The 20662-nt window shown below is 37.6% G+C and overlaps 2 protein-coding genes across 2 annotated transcripts; both read left to right on the plus strand.

Moving 5' to 3' along the window:
• The first annotated feature begins 2924 nt into the window (after positions 1-2924).
• LOC149029842 (uncharacterized) lies at positions 2925-8931 on the plus strand. Its single transcript, XM_089142185.1, is given in 3 exon segments — positions 2925-3327; positions 3329-3946; positions 7834-8931. Coding segments are annotated over 3 exon segments (1029 nt in total). The 5' UTR covers positions 2925-3129; the 3' UTR covers positions 8047-8931.
• A 10422-nt stretch (positions 8932-19353) lies between these two features.
• LOC149029843 (protein LURP-one-related 8-like) lies at positions 19354-20494 on the plus strand. The gene is made up of 2 exons (XM_089151665.1): positions 19354-19786; positions 19899-20494. Exons 1-2 carry the CDS (start codon positions 19484-19486, stop codon positions 20316-20318), a joined length of 723 nt encoding a protein of 240 aa, XP_089007791.1. The 5' UTR covers positions 19354-19483; the 3' UTR covers positions 20319-20494.
• The last annotated feature ends 168 nt before the right edge of the window (positions 20495-20662 follow it).

Here is a 20662-nt window from a genome sequence, read left to right on the forward strand (position 1 = left end):
TTATGAAGGGGGCACTATCATACATTATGTAATTAATTTGGTTATACTTTTCATTACTATCAATGTTAATTAATTATTCTCTTATGAAATGTGTGAGACTGCGGATGGATGAAAGGTAATTTGATGCTTATGTTTATGTTACTACTTATTGGAATCTTTGTTCATGTTATTATTTCAACTCATTCAAATGATGTGTGATGTGTTGGAATTTGATGGTCGATTACTACCTTTATAAATACATATACAAACTCGGGGTTGTGGGTCCACCCATTACCCATGGTGCCTTTACACCTACATAGACTCTCTAGATGTATAGTCGGTATGTGTCTAAACGTGTTTGGCTAGTAAACTCGATTGAGTTCTACTACCCTTTCGGAGGGGGTATTGAAGCCGAGTGACCCATGATGGTAGTGGTTGGGTCCTGTGAGCATCATGTAGGCCCATTGTTATCGTGTAGTGATCGGGTTGCATATGTTAGTGTTGAGTTCAAGGGGCGTCCAAAAGACGGCTTGAGTGTCATGTGGAGACATTAGAGGCGTCTACCCCAACATATGTGGATGACCATAGGGTCAAAATGGTAGTCCAAAAGACGGCTTGAGTGGCGTGAGGAATACCACTTCTAGGTGGGAAAGACATGCGGACCAAAATGGCACTAAGCATGAGGGAAGGTATCCGGAACACATGTAGCACGAGATGTAGTTGATTTTGCATTTGGGTTGGGTTTATCCTTGACACACGCCAATTCTCGGACCAATAGTTGGTGAGAGAGTTAAGACCTAAACCCCAATCATGGTATGATGTGATTTGACTCAATTACTGCAAGGAATCCAAAAGACTTGCTTGAGTGCCATGAAGGAGAGTGAAAAGACCGCCCAGGGGAAGTTGGGGTTGTAATTTAATACATGCCTACCATAGAGACTACATTCGTTAGAGTCTAGGGTCATATTTGCATCATCATCATCATTTATTATTTTATTATAACTATATTGAATATAACTGCGTCTGATTGTTATGCAATGTGTGATTATGTTGACCGGACTGAGTTCTGTGGAACTAACTCCTTTATACGTATTTTCTTTTAGATTCTACTACAGGTTATAATAACTCCTTTTACCTGGAGGGCCCACTACCAGCTAAGTCCTATGAGGGACCGGCAAGAGAGGACACAAAAACACATGGAGAATTGATGAGCACATTTATGTGTGAAATATTAGGCATAAAACATGCATTTTACACACTTTGAGTGGAGCTACCTTGGGTTTTATGTTGTTTTTGCAGATTTTATGAATTCTCAGGACTTGAGCGAATATTTGGAGTTTTGGGTATTAAACATGCGATTTTACACATCAAGAGGTCCGTTCAAGTTCTCAAATGCAAAAATGGGCCTGACTTGGAGCATGATGGGCCAGAGATGTGATTATGGGCCAACTCCAAAGTATTTTAGAGATAAATAAGCAAATTTTGTTGGATGATTGTAACTGATATTCAGGTTTCTGGAATTTAATACTTGAACTTGATTTATTCTTGTCCTTTTAATTTTGCTATGTTATATGTTGTATGGATGTGTCACTAAACCTAGGTCTTATGGTGTATCACCCTCGCAGATATTCGGGTATGACCGGATCCGACTGGGTGAGGTGTGACAGAATATGATATCAGAGCCTTAGTTCGTACAAGTCCTAACTCTTATGTGATATGGTAAGGACATCTTGAGTTATTGATCCATAAATGATTCTATAAAATAGAGGTTAATAATAGGCTTGATATGAACTTGGAAATTTTATCATCACAGTTGCATATTGAATCTAATTAGAATAAGATACAATAAGTATGTAAAATATCAAATCACACAGATGCTATTACTTAAACAAAAACATAAAGCACAATAAAGTAAATGAAATTTTATAGTGTATAACTAATAGAATACTTAAATTCTAAAATATTACAACCCAAATATTAAGTGCAAGCGTGGACAAACACGCGTAATAATAATACAAATTATATGTCCGAACATAATGGAACCGAGTGAAATAACTTGGGGAAATAAAACAATAGAACAATGTAGAGCCAAGATCATTAGCGCTCTAGTGGACGTGGAGGTTGCGGCATGTACTGATGCAGGACATAATCCCAGTGCTTGAGTTGGTCTAGGAAGTCCCTCATTCGGCGACCTACCTCTTGTTGCTGAGTACAAAGCTCAATAATTTGTTGACCCAAAAAATTCTGATTATGTTCTATTGTTCTTAGTTGGGCCAAGAGAGAAGCCCATTGAGTTAGGTTAGCAATAGGTGCTGGTGAAGCCCTCCTACAATGGGAAGACTCATCCTCTTCCATGTAGTGCAGCTCCTGAGACTTACCTCCCTCACCATCGGCGAACGGGACCGGAGAGGAGGGCCCACTCTAAATACCCATCTGTGAGAGAAGCCTTCTCCCAATATTTTCTCCCATGTGGTTCCTCAACTCATCGGTGTTAGTGAAATCCATTCCAAAGTACCTAAAAATACAAGTCAAGAGATGCCGTACTTAAAGTTGGAAACCTCGAGATGCTACACCCTATGAATCATGGCACGCTATATGATGTATGCTAAGTCGATGGGATATCCCACATAAAGTACAAAGGTGATGAACACCTACATGATGGATATCTCATCTTGATGCCCACTTTTGGAATTGTAAACTAATACGTACATACTCCCTTGAATTTTATTTTTATATATATTTTTTTGAGTTTCATGTTTCTTGCATAGGAAGATAAGCCATTCCAAAGTACCTAAAAATACAGGTCAAGAGATGCCGTACCCAAAGTTAGAAACCTCGGGATGCTACACCCTATGAATCATGGCAGGCTATATGATGTATGCTAAATTGATGGGATATCCCACATTGTAATAAAGTCTCTGTTATTCCAATAAAAACGGAACGAAACGAAACGTGACGCTCCATAACCGAATCAAACCAGAAATGGTGACGCTCTGCAATCTTCCGAGACCAAAACCCTAAGAACGAAGCGAAGACCCACTGCACCCACTTTCTTCCCTCCATTATCGTCCTCACTCAAATCCGAGTGGTTGGTGGCAGTGGATCCTCTAGTTCTAAAGGTAAAGATTTCGAATTGGGTCTTATCGAGTTATGACTGAAGAACCAGTCGTCCTCGATGCTGTCAACACTTCCGATCACCTTGACATTATCTCTGCCGACGTAAGCACCACCGCTACTGCGGCGGAGGCCGAGGCCGAGCATGACGGCCTGCGTTTCTGGCAATACATGGTGGCGGGTTCCATTGCGGGCATGGGCGAACACATGGCAATGTTCCCCGTCGACACCCTCAAAGACCCGTATGCAGATGCTCGGCGCCACTTCTGCTTCGCCCTTTCCCACTCAGACTTATCACCGCCCCGGCTTCGGCCGTTTTATTGCCTCAATTCTACGTACAGAAGGCCCCTCATGTCTCTACCGTGGCATCGGCGCTATGGGTCTCGGAGCTGGCCCTGCCCATGCGGTTTACTTCGCCGTCTACGAAGTCTGCAAGGAAAAATTTGGTGGAAATCGTTCAGGTCACCACCCTCTAGTTCATGCCGCTTCTGGGGTTATCGCTACCACTGCTAGTGATGCCGTTCTCACTCCTATGGATGTTGTGAAGCAGAGATTGCAGTTGCAGAGCAGCCCATATAGTGGAGTAAAGGATTGTATAGTAAAGATGCTTAGGGAGGAAGGTTGGAGGGCTTTTTATGCTTCTTATCGTACGACAATCGTTATAAATGCTCCTTTTACGGCCGTGCATTTCTCTACCTATGAGGCCGTCAAGAAGGTTCTGAATGAGATATCTCCAGACAATGCTAGAGACGAAAAGCTTATTGTTCATATTACTGCCGGTGGAGCTGCGGGTACCCTGGCTAGTGCGATTACGACTCCGTTGGATGTTGTCAAAACAAGACTGCAGTGTCAGGTTAGGTTTTAAATTAAAGCTCCCACTTTTAACGAAATAGATGAGGCTTCTCTCTGTTTGATTTTTTATAACTGGTTATCATCCTGGACTCTGCTGCTAATTGTTGCATTGTTGAGATTTTTCCTACTGCTAAAACAATCTAGGTTTCTTGGGTTAATTATTTGGATAACTACTTTTGGTAGTATCAAAGAATCTACTATTTTGGTGTAAATCTGTTCTTCAAGCTGGAGCAGACAGCATGATGTGATCTCCTTCCCCCAGGTTGAAAGTGATAAGCTATCCATTAGTGGAATGAAGTTGGCATCCTCCTACAACACAATCATCACAGGCTCACACCGCTTCACCATACATTTAGGAGGGCCCACCTTTGAACACTGACAAGGTAGACCGCCTCTTAAATGTGTGGTGGTGAGTATGAGGGTAGTGTTATCCTCTACCCTTTGAGGGTATAGGATCTGGAGTCTCTGTGAAACACTTATGGATTTCACACATGGCTTACTATTGCTAAGCTTGTAAAACAGATTTGTAGCAAAACTGTAGTTGTTCCAGTACTACCAATGGTAAGCCATCCATGTGTCAAACAACACTTCATTGGACAGGACCAATCTTAGAATTTTATCTTGAAAAGTGAAAGAAAATTAGAATTATTCAGTGTAGTAATAGTTTAGTGGAAAAATTGTTTGTTTTATCAAATGATGGTTCAAAAAACTTCCTGGTTTCATCATATCATTATTTCTTCTCCCAGGCTTTGTAAACTTGAGTTACAAGCCAGTTTCTCTAATCAATCAGTCATATGACCCATCATGTATCCTGCACATCCAGTTGTTGCTCTTAGCACTAGATCCTGAAAAACATTATAAGCGGAACCGAAGTAAACACGAATAGTCAAGTTTGACACTGAGACAATAAATAGGAAGTAAATATGCACAAAAGGTTAGGGAATTTAAAATTTTAGGACATGAAGATAGTAAGAGAGCAAGAAACATATCCTTTGCCAGAAATAGCAGACAGGGATCCATTGGCAACTAACAACTTGCACCAAGGTATTGGAGCATATTCAAGGAGCCAATTTTATGGTTGGAGATCTAGGAATCTAGGAGTGGAGGAGGATTTTGTGAAAAGGAACATGAATTGTTCCTGACTGGACTAAATGAGTAGCAGGTATAGTGGAAGAAGCCATAGTAGAGAGTGTCATACAAAGCTGTGTCCTCATGCATTGGAGAGAAACCATCTTCCTTTTACTTTTTGCCTTTTACGGAGAAGGAGCGAAACCATCTACCCTGAGGAAAATGAGGAGGCTGTTGTAAAGGCAAATCTGTTAGTTATTCTGGTGAGATGAACCTGATGTTTCCCACCATGCCCTTTTGGCTTCCAATAGGTTTCTCTAGTGTGCTTAGGACATTCCCAGTAATCACACTTAACTACCACCTTTATAGGAGCAGCTGCTGATGGCTGGCCTGTAGGGAGGAAGGAGAATTGAAGGGAAAGTGATGTGAATATGCTGCCTTGGACCAAACCATGCCTAACTGGGTTTCCAGACCAATATGAAACAAGTCCAATTTGAGTCATGGGTCTAGTGGAATATTAGGACTATTTATTTTGGTTATAATATACTACTCTTTCGATTTTAGAAAGTTGGATACGTTTGCAAGAGTTAAGAGTTACAGTTGGAATGTTTATTTGCTTGTTAAAGTTGGAATTTTACTAGAAGACTCTTCTCATGCATCAGATTCAAATCCAGTTGCGGGACCTGTGCACTGTACCTGAGTTGAGTTGTAGACATATTTTTGCCCTTTTAATTTTCACGTGGAAAAAAGTTCGAGTGAATGAGAGTTAAAATGAGAGAGATATGTCCATTTAAGGGAACCATCTCCGTTCTAGAGATCACCCGAGCTTGCATTGCTTTGCCAAGTTGATCGATTGGACGTAAAGTTGCACCAAAAGGCATGTGGCCCTTGGTAGTGAATGTTACCCAAATTGGGTTTGGGTGCTTCCTTGCAGTTGTAGCTGCATAAAGTAGGGCTTTTAGTTCCTGGTGGTGGGTTGCCAGTGAACATTGTACTGCAGTTTAAGAGTCTGGATTTGGGTTGTAGCTCAAGAGGTCATTTGCACTGTGGATGTAGCAGGTATGCTGCTGAACAATATGGACTTGTCTTGTGGTGTGTGCTTGTGTATTGTATTGCTATATCGTCTGCTACAAGGTGGTTTGTGGATGATGGGTTATATGATGTGTGGCTGGTGGTAGCCATGTTGTATGTGTTGAGTGCCAATGATGCCAAAGAGCGAGTTGGGGAGACAACACACAATCAAGAGCTCATGTTGCTCAACAGCAAAGACTAGGCTGATCTTTAGTCGCAAATTATTGAGAGTATGGGTAGAAATGCATTATGAGACAGAAGAAGTGAGGTTGTGTATGTTTTGTGTTGTGTGACTCTTCTTTCCTCTTTAATCTCTTATTGGAAGTGGAGAGACTTCCAAAGGGTTTAACAGAATTGGGTTTATGTACATAGTGATCCATTGGAAGTGGGTGTGCATGACATATCCTCTCACTTCAAGGGGGTTGGGCGAGGTTGTTAATCCTTCAGTTGGGCTTGCACTACTTGCTAGCTACCATTTCATCTAAAAGCTCAAATAGTTAGGGAAGAAAGGCATTAGGGCAGCTTAAATACATACATCAACACTTTGTTGCACATGCCAACCAATGTTGCGTGGTCCTTGCACATCGCCTGGATCACATGGCATTCAGGGAGGAGAAATGGATTGAGTACAAAACAAACTAAGATGAATTAAAATAGAATAAACTTCCGATATACTTCCTAGTGCACGACTTTGTCACTCTGATACAATATTAGCTCCTGTTTCACCTGAATGCTCAAACTTTTTGGGAAGGGTACCATAAATATATATATCACCACTACTTTGTGACGTTTCACATGGTGTGAAGAGGTGGGGTGTTAGGGCCGTAGGATTAGGCCACATGGAGGAGAGAGAGAGAGAGGATTACTATTGGTTTGGAGTTATAAATAAGAGAAAAGGTGTGAGGAAAGGGGTTACTGGCACCATTGTTGCCTGTTTGTCTTGTTTTATTATTAATTTTCTTATACGAATCGCTGGTTTGTGTCATAGGGTTTCTATGCAGGTCAGCCTTTCTAACTTTGTTCAGTCTTTTTAAACTATTTTAAGGTATTTAGGCAAGCATGAAATGGGTTCTCTCTGAATGAGCGAGGTAGGCATAACCACAAGTGTGCTTTTCACTGCCCACTTGTGGTAGGGCATCTAGAACAGTTGAGCTGAAGACTTTTCACAGGAGACCCAAAAAATAATGTCGTTACTTCCTCTAATTCTACCTCTCTTTATTTTCCTTCTTCATGGTATTATGCCATTGGTATGTTCTAAGAGTACATTAAAGTAAGCTCACTGTGACCTTGGCAATTGGTTTGTGCATCCAAAATGAGATGATTGAGCCCTGGAGCCTGCATGCCACAAGCCTGGAGGTTGGTTACACTGCAAATGTGGGCAGTGCTCAGTGCTGTCCCATTCACTGTCATTTATAGTCAGTATTTTTGTAACCAAAAAGGATAGGTGTTGAGTGATGACTGTACATGCAGCAGGGCCGGTGTCTCAACCAGGATTTTTACTGTGATTTTGACTTGTTTAAGAGCAAGGTCTACTGATATACATGTAAATTATTAATTATAACCATCGCTTGTTCAACAAAATTTATGAGAAATTATCACCAAGTGCCCCCCAACATTGTGAATACAATAATGAATTGTATCTTAGAGACCACAAGCAAATTGGCAGTAGAACTTTAAAGATATAAACCAAGCTCATGTAGATTTCAAGATTTGTCCTAATGATATATTGTGCTTATGGTTCTGTCACAGGGTGTGGGTGGTGCAGACACATTTGGTAGTAATTCTATTGGCATGGCTATCAAGCAGATAGTGACCAAGGAAGGGCCCCGAGCTTTGCTGCAAGGTCTGAAGCCAAGGATACTGTTCCATGCCCCAGCAGCTGCAATATGCTGGTCCACATATGAAGCCATGAAAAATTTCCTTCAAACCTTTCCAGGAAGCCATTACCACCCAAAAACCTGAAAAGCTAGAAGCTCTTGGGATTCCACCTGGTCTTTTTAATTGGGGAATGAACCCCATGATTATGGATCAGAATGGAGCTGTGTATCTGTGGTGTCTAAATAAGCAGTTGAGGCTTAGGGTCTTTTGATCTCTTGGCTTTCCTCAATTTTTCTGTTCCCCTTCTCCCGATTGAGAGATGCTTGGAGGGAGGTTGGTGTTAGGGTAGGTATTAGTTATTCTTTGAGGCTGCTCCTCTTTTGCCTTGATATATATAGTCTTGAGATCTGTTTTTTTTTTTTTTTTTTTTTTTTTTTTTTTTTGACAGGTTAGAGTGAGAAACAACACATAAACTGGGAGATTTAATTAGAAGGAGGGCAAGAAAAAGAAAATGTTGTAACGTGGTTGGTCTTACAATGAGATGAAGGAAAAAAATATGGGGAATCTTGGGTGATGGCTTTGTTGATGCACTTTTGCACTGTTGTTGAGATGGTAACAGGACTAATGGTAGTTACTGATCAATAAAAGGGTATCTAGTTTGAAGTTGTCTTTGGTTATAGCTTGTGAGTTGATTATTAACTGGTCTGGGCTATTGCATGGGCCTGGCCCAACAAATAAGTGTGTCCTTTACATTCCTGAGGATTTAAGCTCACAGACGAGAATATCAGAAAGCCATTAAAAGCTAAGGTTTCAAGGGTTTTCAATAAAAATACTGGTTGCCACACATTATATATACACCAATGATATATTATTCCAATTTATATTTGTAATGGGCTATGAATCATCTTACAAAAACAGTGTAATAAAGCATCAATTCAATACCGATTCATTCATACTTTCCTAAATTTCTCAGACACCCAAGAAAATTATCAAAAAACATAAATATCCCAAAGTATACTTGCTAAGGCCAAAATTTGAAGTCATTAAAGATTAAGGGCAATGTAGGAATTATGGAAGTATCTAACCATGAATTTATGATTCAACATAATTTGCTAATGGAGTCTACTATTATGCAAATTTAGGGAGGTTAGTGCTCATTTGCCGTAGTTTTGGGGTTTCTGGCCAATTAGGCATCCTTGAAATTTTTCAAAAAAAAGTAAAAAGCAGATAACATTTTTATGATTGTATTAATCACCCAAATTAATCAATTCCGTGGATAAAATATAAAGTTTCTCAACAAACCTGAAACAAGGTTGAACCAACCAATTTGCATCCAAATCTTACTAACTCCTGGACGAAACTAATGCAGGATGAAATCCCATTACCAGCCCTTGGGGGGGGGACATGCTGACATAAGTTGCAGAAGTAGACACTTGCTCCTCGTACTGCAGATTTTGCTCCACACCCAAGAAAAATAAGAAAGAAAATACGAAGAGGAAAATAGAAAGACTCTATAAGGAGTAAACATTGGGAAATTTGAGTTTTCTTTTCTCTGGATTGTTCAAAGTAGGTGCTTAATCTTCCAATCTACAGCCTCAAGATATGATTGGAATATCATGAACTTCACTTTACCAACCTTCAACAGGGCTGTAATTTGTTAAGAGTTTTGTGCGAGTTTTGTATTACTATTATGCAAATTTAGGATACATTTTATAACGAAAGAGGTTAGTACTAATAAGGGTTGCATGCATGAGTTTTGGGGAATTTCAGTCCACATATAGTGCAACGTCACACCAACTTGAAATTTTTCAAAAATAAAATAATACCAAAGTCCCAAGGTTAAAATCTTAAGATAAGCTCCAAAGATCTTGAGGAATAAGGCCAAATTAGAACTTCCTCAACAAACATGAATTTTTTGAGACTAAAAGAAATTCTTACCTAGCTTGAGATCGATCTTTTGTTCTAAAAGGAAAATATTTTATATGAAGCTGGGACTTTCACATTCGTAGGCATGATCCATGATCTTGAGCTAAAAGAAATTCTTAAAAAATATTGGTCAAAAAGAAAATATTTTAGTGACTGCTTTCTTATATTCGATGAAAATTTTAAAAAATATTGGTAACAAGGATATAGTCATGACTTTAACATCCAAAGATGTGTTTGTACCAAAATGTAGATTGCATTGGTCAAGATTCTCATGACATTCGTAAAATCTTTTTCATTTTTTTTAACATAATAAAGTTATTAGCCATGAGATAAACGATCATAACTAAAGACTAGTCAACTTCACTTTCCATAAAAATAAAAAGAAGCCAATCCGAACTCTCCACGAGGTTGTTCATTTCTAATTTGGGTAGGTAAAAATAATATCTCAAAACTCATGATATTCATTTCCCAACAATGATGCAAGCTTTGTTAATTTTCCATGTGTAAATATCTACTTATCTAGAATAAGAACCCCAGGAGCTTAAGAAAAAGAAATTATATTCATTGGTTATGTTTTAGATGGAGACAGAATCATTTAATAGGAATCCATGTTCTGTCAGATGAAATGGAACATCAACATGAATCTCACAGCTCATTATGTGAGAAAACCTTAGAAGGAATTTTTTTTCCTTAGTTTATATACTTCTTGAATAAAGTTTTGTTAGGTTTGGGTAACCATTTGATTAAACAATGGAGGATCTTCGAATAAATTCTTCCCAATATAGAAAGATGGTGACAGGTTTGGAGTCTGCAACACCATATTAATAAATCTGGAGAACACATATCAATCCAAAGCTTCCAGACATCTGGGTAGCTCTGATTTGCTTAGGAGATGTTCATGATTTGAAAATTCGAAAAGCTTCACAAAAGCAGGTCTCCCTTCAATTCATCTTTGAAATATTGCTTTGGGTTTGTGTGTTCGACTATGATGATGCTTAGCAAGACCTGGACGTCAGAGGAAATTGGAATAAAATATGTAAAACATGCAGAAAAGACAATGACTAGAAGGGAATGGTCGGTTACCCATGAAGAATTCAAGATTTGGCTGCAACACCAACACATCCAGGTGACCTTGACAAAGCTTTCAGAACCATGAAATCAATGATTGGGAGATGCTTGGAGGGAGGTAGGTGTTAGGTTAGGTATTAGTTATTCTTTAAGGCTGCTCCTCTTGTGCCTTGATATGTACAGTCTTGACTCTTGAGATCTGTTTTTTTGACAAGTTAGAGTGAGAAACAACACATAAACTGGCAATGAAAACCACAGTTTCATTTATAAATAGAAAAAGAAAATGTTGTAACTTGGTTGGTCTAACCATGAGATGAAGGAGAAAAATATGGGGAATCTTGGGTGATGGCTTTGTTGATGCACTTTTGCACTGTTGTTGAGATGCTAACAGGACTAATGGTAGGGTTTTTTTTTTTTATCAAAGAAAAAATACATATATTACTGTTAAGCATCATAAATAGGTCATCAGTTTCTCTAAAGCTAAAACTACCTCGTCTGTTGGTTGAGGCATTAGTACTAATAGACTTACTAGCTAAGCCATAAGAGAGTACTTAAGGAGTGTTGGGGACGTATAATTACAAAATGTGGCATTAACCAATGTAGATTTAATATCTATCAAATCAGGTATTAGGTGAATAGGTCAGTGCAATTTGGATAGGGCGTGAAAGAGAAGAGTTGCATTCACATCATTTACCCACACTTCTTGGATTTGGTTTGTATTTGTGTTTGCAAACTCTATGCCTTCCTTTATTGCCCTCATTAAAGCTTCCAGCGAATTGCTTCTTTCCAACTGCTCTGCCTTAGCAAAAATAAATTTGCCATGCTCCATAAGTTCCACACTCCATCTTGCTATCTTTAAAGATTTGTTATATACCCTACATAATAATGTAAGAGAATAAGTATTTAGCATTGTATACTCATATTGTGGGTTTTGCACTAGAGTATTTGGGTTTTTATCCATGAAGGGTGTTATGTTCATCTCCAAAAGCCATTTGTTAATATTTATTATAATCTTATGAGAATTGGGTTTAAGTTTTTTCATTGTTACATTATTTTTTTTCTTCTCATATAAAATAACAGGTAGTCACAAAGACATAAAAGAACCATAGGTTTTTATGTTTGTTTAGTTGGAAATCAACTAGGAAATCATTGCACAAGTGCAAAATAGAACTTTGGGCTAGGTGTCCGTTCGCAATCCAAGAGGTTCTGCCGCCCAAATTCTCTTGGTCCATTTTCATGAAATGAAGACATGGCAAAGAGTCTCAGTCTTATCTCCACACAATTCACAAAGATCGTACATTTTTGTCCATTAAGATAGTATAGCTCTAACTGGTAGCCGTGCATTCAGTAGACGCCAAAAGAAATATTTGAGTTTGGGATGTAGTGGTAGTTTGTAGAACATTTTCCTCCATTGGATGAATTCATTGGGTATTATAGCAAATTTTTGTTTCATCAATGCCTTACCTGCCAATTTAGAAGAGAATTCATCATTGGTAGATATGTGTGATAGCCAGGTATCATGTGAATGATTGAGATTTAAATGAGAGAGTGGGAATTGAGGAAGATTAAAGTTTGAGAGATACTCCCTGCTTACTGAAGTGTACTGTGACATTTGAGCAATTGTGGTGTTGTGTGACCAAATGTTAGATTGGTACTTCTCACTACATTCTTGGCGTCAAGGAGCCAAGGATCATACTAGAAAGAGGTGTTGGTGCCATTTCCTACCTGTCGGGAAATCATATTCTTCAAATCCAAGGTGATGTTGTACAGTTACAGGCTTTGCCAAGGCCAAGAGCCACTTTTGAGTTTGACCTTGGGATTGAACAAACTCGAATTGGGGAAGTATTTGGCTTTCAGAGTGGTAGTCCATAGGGATGTGGGTCCTTTAAGAAGTTTCCAACCTTGTTTTAGTAACAAGGCTTTGTTGATATTCTCAATTTTTTTGAACTCCAGACCCCCTAAAGGTTTTCGTGTACAGCATTTATCCCAAAAGGTTAATAACAATTACTTTTTTTCGTAGGGATCCCTAACCAAAATCTGTGGTAGAGGGAGTCAATCTGTTTGCAAATTACTTTTGGGAAGTGAAAGCATTGCATGTGATAGAAGGACAGAGGTTGTAAAACAGATTTTATGAGAACTTCTCTTCCAGCAAAGGAGAGGGTGGACGCTTTCCAAAAGGCAAACTGGCTACTGATTTTGGTGAGAAGGAACTTGAGATTTTTGGATTTGAATCTTCAATGAAGCAAGTTTGTCCCGAGGTATAGAGCATCTTTTTTCATTTCTGAGATCCCCAATAGTTACTCATCAGTAAAGGTTATTTAGTTTGAAGTTGCCTTTGGTTATAGCTTATGAGTTGATTATTAACTGGTCTGGGCTATTGCCTGGGCCTAGCCCAACAAATAAGAGTGTCCTTTACATTCTTAAGGATTTGAGCTCACAGATGACAATATCAGAATGCCATTAAAAGCTAAGGTTTCAAGGGTTTTCAACAAAATACTGGTTGCCACACAATATATTTGTAGTGGGCTATGAATCATCTCCATCTCTGACATATGTTACATAACTTAACTCCATCTCTCCCTGTCAGAAAAGACATGAGTTACAGAACTTAACTTATCTTTGCACACCCAAAAAAAATATGAGAAAGAAAAATACAAAGAGGAAAATAAAAAACTCTAAGTAGCAAAAACTGGGGAGATTTTGAGATTTTCTTGTCTTTGCATTGTTCAAAGGGACAAGAGCTATAGAAGTTTGTGTTTCTCCCTTTTTAATTATTCAAACAGACAAAAACAAAAGGCAAAAGCAGCATTTTTTTTCTTTTCACTGTTCAAAGAGGCAAAAGCAACAGAGTGTGAGAGGCATGAACACATCCTCTCTAAAGCCCAGCAACCCCAACTGCTCCACAATTTTCTTTGAAACTAAAAGAAATTATTACCTAGTTTGAGATCTTTTGTTCTGAAAATAAAATTTTTGAGATGAAGCTGAGACTTTCTCATGATATTCGATGAAAATTTTCAAAAAGAATTGGAAACAAGCATATTAACTCTTTCTTCTTCTCTATCTTATTTACCGTAAGTTATGACTGTGACATCCAAAGATGTGTTTGCATCAATATGTAGATTGTATTGGTTAAGATTCTCATGACATTTGCAAAATCTTTTTCATTTTCTTTCATAACATAATGAAGTTATTAGCCATGAGGCAATCGGTTATAACTAAAGGCTAGTCAACTTCGCTTTTCATAAAAAAGCCAATCGGAAGTGCCCACGAGGTTTTTCATTTCTAATTTGAGTAGGTAGAACCGTAGAAGTAATATCTCAAAACTCATGATATTCATTTCTCAAGGATGATGCAAGCTTTGCTAATTTGCCATGTGTAAATATCTACTTATCTAGAATAAGAACCCTAGGAGCTTAAGAAAAAGAAATTATATTCTATGGTTATGTTTTAGATGATGACAACGTGAAAATTCAAACTAATAAGAGGATGGGAGACAGAATCATTTAATAGAAATCCATGTTCTGTCAGATGAAATGGAACATCAACATGAATCTCACAGCTCATTATGTGAGAAAACCTAAGAAGGAATCTTTTTTTCCTTAGTTTATATACTTATTGAAGAAAGTTTTGTTAGGTTTGGACAACCATTTGATTAAACAATGGAAGATCTTTGAATAAAATCTTCCCAATATAGCTAGAAAGATGGTGACAGGTTTGGACATTGCAACACCATATTAATAATTCTGGAGAACACATATCAATCCAAAGCTTCCAGACATCTGGGTAGCTCTGATTTGCTTAGGAGATGTTCATAATTTAAAAATTCAAAAAGCTTCACTAAAGCAGGTCTCCCTTCAATTCATCTCTGAAATATTGCTTTGGGTTTGTGTGTTGGACTATGATGATGCTTAGTAAGACCTGGACAATAGAGGAAATTGGAATAAAATATGTATAACATGCAGAAAAGACAATGACTAGAAGGGAATGGTCGGTTACCTATGAAGAATTCAAGATTTGGCTGCAACACCAACACATGCAGGTGACCTTGACTAAGCTTTCAGAACCATGAAACCAATGATAAAGAGACACAAACCCATGTACATGTGCTTCTTCTGTTCAACTGCTTTGTGTGAGATACTAAGAAAGAAGGAAGGGGAAAAAAATCTTCTTGGAAGTCACAGTTTTTGTTTGAAAGATCCAAAACACTACTCCTGTAGTGTTTGAGACTTTGAAGAGACACAGGCAGAGACGTGTTCAAAGAGAGAAGTGGTTTTCTTCTCAGGTGGGTCATTTTTATCAAACATGTAATGGAAGCCCAAGAAAGATATTGAAATTTGAAAGAGACATCTCTGCTTCGTACATTCCAGACTAAGTAGATAAGAAAATTGATTCACTCGAAAACAAAATTCACCATTCAAAAGTCTTGTCTACTTCCACGCCTGGATTTCCTGTGACTTTTAAACTCAGAGTTGGATTGAAGGAGACAAAGACAAAATTATTCTGATTTTTAAACCATTTTCGTTTCTCTCATAGTTTCTTAGTTTTACATTTCAACTTCTGTGGAAACTTAATTACTTAGTAGTTACTTCTGTAAATCAATTTGAGCAACTAATCAAAACTCTTGGTGACACGCACAAGTTTCTGAAAAATCTTCAGCAGTGCACCAAATTACCAAACACACCGACCAAAACTTCCAGTGGAAACAGCCCTAAATCTCTATCTCACTTATTAATATTAATATAAAACAGTTATAGTTATGTGGATAATTGAGTCATCTAACGTATGGGCATTAAATTAGGTTAACCTACTATGAGATAGGTTAAAGGACTTGACTTAGTTCGTTCTATCAACTTTGAAGTTTTTAAAACACTGGTCAAATATCTAACAACTATTGTTAGCTAAATGGAAATAGACTATTAGATTATTTGATGTAAAGTTCATGAATAGGTGGCAGTTTTCAGTTTAACAAAAAGACATACTAGTCATGAGTTGAAGAGTTGAGATCTTCTACCCATCAGGATAGATGATTGTACTCCCCCTTACATCCTCCTCGCCACACATTTTGAAGGGATTTCCTACCCAAGGTTTAAAGTATCCCACGATACCATACAATACTAGCTGATACGTATCCATATTTGACCAACTAATACGATACATCTCGATACGTCTCTCCATTGAATTACACTAAAATACATTAGCCAGAGCGATATAATACTCAATACAGAACGATATGTCTCTTAGAATCACCTGAACGAGATGATATTCGATACCAATACTTTAAACCTTGGTCCTACCTCTAAGTTCTAATAAGGTAGACTAGATGTGAACTTCCCTCCTAACTATGTGGTTGAAAACATAGAAAAGAATACAATCATTTACACGTCAAGGTAGAGGATCAAGGTTCTGAGGTGAAATGAGGGGGAAAATCTCTCTATTAAATGGTTGTAAAGATTGTGAGCATTTAAACAAAGTAATAGATAAATAATGAGAAAACTCTTATGTGTATCAATATAATTAATTTTTTTAAAACAAATTATTTTATTTCTTTTCTGTTTGCTAACATGGATATCTAGACCTTTGGCTTGACAAATCTCAAGAGCTCATACTAACCCTAGAATTGCAGGGACTAAGTCACATCAGGATTAAATGAGAATTATAAAATTTCAATGAAAGCATTTTAGAACACTAGCCACCCCATATCAACTATTTGAGAAATTATGTTCTATGAATAATAGAGTTAGGGGCAAGCTACCCCAGGACCACTATCTAATAAAAATTTTCTCCCTTGCCTTCTTTTTATATGTGAAATATTGGCATTTGCAACCCCCCATTTCCCTCCCCCTCCCATAATTTTTTGAAAATTTTTCTCTAATTCTCTTTCTATATGTAAAATATGAGTACTTGACCTCTTGATGTTAAATTTTAGCTCTGACCTGATAAGATTCTATATACACATATTTTATAAAAAGATAATAATAATAATAATAATCTAATTGACTAACTACTGATGAAAATGACTATCACTGCTAGTTTGGGCTTCTTAGATGTGATGAAGGGAGAAAGAGAGGGAGAGGGGTGGGGGAGTTTGAGCTTCCTTTTCACCTAAATTAGAAAGAAGACATGTATATATATAATAACACTTCAGATGCTAAATTGGGTAGGGGCATTAAAATAAAAATAAAAAAAGAAAAGGGTAGGCTTATATTAACGATTCTTCATGTCTTACATGGGCAGACAATATGGGCATATAATAAGGAAACTTTAAGTACTAAATATAATCATTTTTATCAAAACAAAAGGAAATATATATAATCCCCAACCCAAATGCTACACATATATAACCTCACCCTTCATTTTATGTATATTTAAAGGGAAAAGCTTCCTCAAGATTGTAGAATCTTATTTCTTTAGTTCTCAGTAGGAAGCTTTTCAGTATTATTTTTCTTCTATATCATAATTATGTGGGTCTTGTCTGAATGATACTCTTATTCTTTTTTTCTTTTTTTGTGACAATTAAAAGTGCCATATATTGATTAAACCTTCTCCTATTTTCTTTTTTCCTTTTCTCATGATTCTCTCTTCTTCTTTTTTTCTCTACCATTGTGGGTTTCTTGTATACAAAGCACCGACACCTTTTCCTACGCCCTCATTCAATGTGGGGCGTATACGCATGTATACAAGAGTTAAGTATGACAAATCAAATAATTGTACGTATATGTTTGTGTGCTACTTGTATTTTATTCTTACAACTAGGCTTCTAGGTTTTGAGATATTGGGAAGTAATTCAACTACATATAGTGTTTGGTAGCCACGTGATAGATTCTGATTCTGGAGATGGAAACCTAACATGTTATCTTTTACGTGACTCGTGATCTCGTCCATAGTTATCTTCTTGTATGTCTCTATGGATTTCACATCCAATGCATTTAACTCCAGCATTTTGAAAACTATGATATCAACGTCTCAATCTCGTCTTTATTTGTCTCATCTAACAAAGAAACTCTTATTAGGACCTATACTCCTAACAAAACTACAAATAATAATCTATACCTCTCCGCTAGCACTGTGTAATTGTGCACTAGACTCGTAATGAATAATATTTCTTTTTACGATTAAACAAAAAAATTAGAAAATTTCATCTAACATTGAATCTCAACAATTTTTGAAGAACCCACAATGAGTTTGCATGGAATCCAATGAGCCAAACTTTTTACTACAATAATTTACTACTTTTGACCCCAAGATGAAATTCAAATTAACTAAGAACTTTCCATGGGGCATATTTACTTTTCCAAACTCTCTGAGGTTCAAATTTCAAATCCAAACAAAGTGAAATTCCAGTTCTCACAAAAGCGAAAGTCACATTTTAATGCTGGACGGGCCAAGTGTGACCAGCCACGTGGATGGTTGATATACCAGAAACATATTGACCGCCTAACATCAAAATCATCATTCATCGGGGACCACTTTGATATTTCACTGACAGAGATAGATACTGCACTGAAGAGAGAAGAGAGAGAAAGAATTAAAAACTAAATACTAAATAGCCACGTGGCATAATGCCGTTTGATGTGACATTTGAAACTCACATGAGGAATTTGAAACTCTGATCAGAAGCACCACGTATTAAGCATAATCTGTGGACCAGAAACCTCCCAAATCCGGCCCGTAAAGGCGCGTAGAGTCTCTTTCTTCTCCCTCTTTTTTTACTCTTTTTCCCTTTCTGTACCAATCAGAGTTAGCTGGCCTTGGATTTTGCTAGGCTGGTGATCTCTCACAGTAATAGTATTGCAATTGAAATTTTGATCTCGACCGTTAACAGTAGCTTAAAATTGCACAAAAGAAAAATATCCCTTGTATCAAACAAAAATTGATTTATTTTATTCAAATCGATATACTATGTAGTTCTGCATATACTATTTGTGCGACCAAGATTTATGCGAAACCCATCCAATGCTAGATAGGCACCAACATGTTGGACACGCTAGTGTATCAAAACCTGCATAGGGTTCACATCCTCTACAATTCTCACTCCTTGCAATTCCCTATAATTCTTATTTATGACTACAACATTACCCAGCCAAGGCTTCTTTGGGTTCACATTCTCTACAATTCTCACCCCGTGCAATTTCTTATAATTCTCATCTATGATTGCGACACGTGGCAGCTAATTAACCAAGGGTCATAAATTAGAATACGATTAGGGACTAAATCTAATAAATCCCTAAAATTTCTTCTAATTTTATCTCTCTTCTATTTTTTATGCTTAGTTTTAGGGATTATTAAATTCAAATAATTCTGAAATTAGATAATTAATTGCCACGTGTCACAATCATATAGATAGAAACTACAAGGAAATTGAAGTGGATGAGAATTGTAGAGGATGCCAACGCGCTTATTCTGTCCTATCACCTTCGATCGGTTCCTCGTCGCTTTCACTGTAGATGGACAGACTCTCTGGGCTTCGTTTTTTGGTCAAGACTCTCTGGGCTTCATCATCCATAAATAGCGTTTGCCCGAGAGTTTCAGAAACTGAGATCTACTCATCTGGGTATAGAGAAGAAGAAGAAGAAGAAGAAGAAAAAAGATGGCTATTCTATCAAGGTGTGGTTCAGCAGCAGCTGTGCGTGTAGGAGATTCAGAAAGCATAGAGAAGGAAGATCAAAAGAAGCACAAGATAAACGATGCGATGACCAGTTGGAGTAGTAGTTGCAGTGGTACAGCTTTAACAGTGTGGAGGAAGTCTCTGTTATTCGCCTGTAATGGTTTTACTGTCATTGATTCTGCTGGAAATCTCATCTATCGTGTCGACAACTACAGAGGTGACCGGAACGACGATATCGTCCTCATGGATGCTTCTGGAAATCCCCTCTTCACCCTTCGTCGAAAGGTATCATCTCTCTCTCTCTCTTTCTCTCTTTCTTTGTTGGGTATTAATTATTTCTGCATTTTCTTGGGTTTCTGTTATAATTAACATGGTTGGATTACTGGGCTTGAAACAGAAAAGGAGATTCGTAGATAACTGGTTAGTATTCGAAGGAGAAGCAGAAGAGAGAGATGGGAAGGAGAAGAAACCGATCTGTTGGGTGAAGAAACATGTAAATCTGCTGTTACAGAGAAACCAACAAGATGTGGTTGCACAAGTGTTTGGTGGATCATCATCATCATCATCATCATCTGATAATCTTGCTGAGAAAGAGAAAGGAAATGCAATATTTGCGATTCAAGGGTCTTATGAGAGGAGGTCATGTCAAGTGGTAGATGGGCTATCAAGAGAAGTGGTTGCAGAGATCAAGAGGAAGGATGCTAACATCAGAGGCATTTCTTATGGGCATGATGTTTTCCTTTTGGTCGTTCGATCTGGTTTTGATCCTGCCTTTGCAATGTCTTTGGTTTTGCTTCTAGATCAAATGTTCACCTAACAATCTTTTTCACTTACCTTCCTTATGTTTCTTTCTCTCTCTTATATATATATATATACACACAAGGTTATTCAAAATCTTCATGGCACTATACCAAATCAAAACAAATTAAAATCTGTAAATGTGAAAACAAAGGTTGATGAGTTTTCATCATGTTCTTGCACAAGATCGTCTGAGGCACTCTAGAATGTGTTGCCTATACCACCATGATGGATTCCTTATGATTGGTTCTAGGACTTTATTTTTGGAACTCCTTGTATAAGGACATGATCCAAACTCAAATACGGTCTTCCTGTGTATCATCTGCATACCAACTTCGAATGCTCTTGCTCTATGATATGGGA

This window comes from Hakea prostrata, chromosome 1 (assembly GCF_041222555.1).
Source record: "Hakea prostrata isolate BN-2017 chromosome 1, UWA_Hpros_2, whole genome shotgun sequence".
Lineage (NCBI taxonomy): Eukaryota > Viridiplantae > Streptophyta > Magnoliopsida > Proteales > Proteaceae > Hakea > Hakea prostrata.

What these genes read in the sequence shown, in the direction of transcription:
- LOC149029843 (XM_089151665.1), top strand. Translation starts at nt 19,484, where the DNA reads ATGGCTATTCTATCAAGGTGTGGTTCAGCAGCAGCTGTGCGTGTAGGA. An exon ending in TCTTCACCCTTCGTCGAAAG is followed by an intron (nt 19,787 to 19,898) that starts GTATCATCTCTC and finishes GGCTTGAAACAG; the next exon opens with AAAAGGAGATTCGTAGATAA.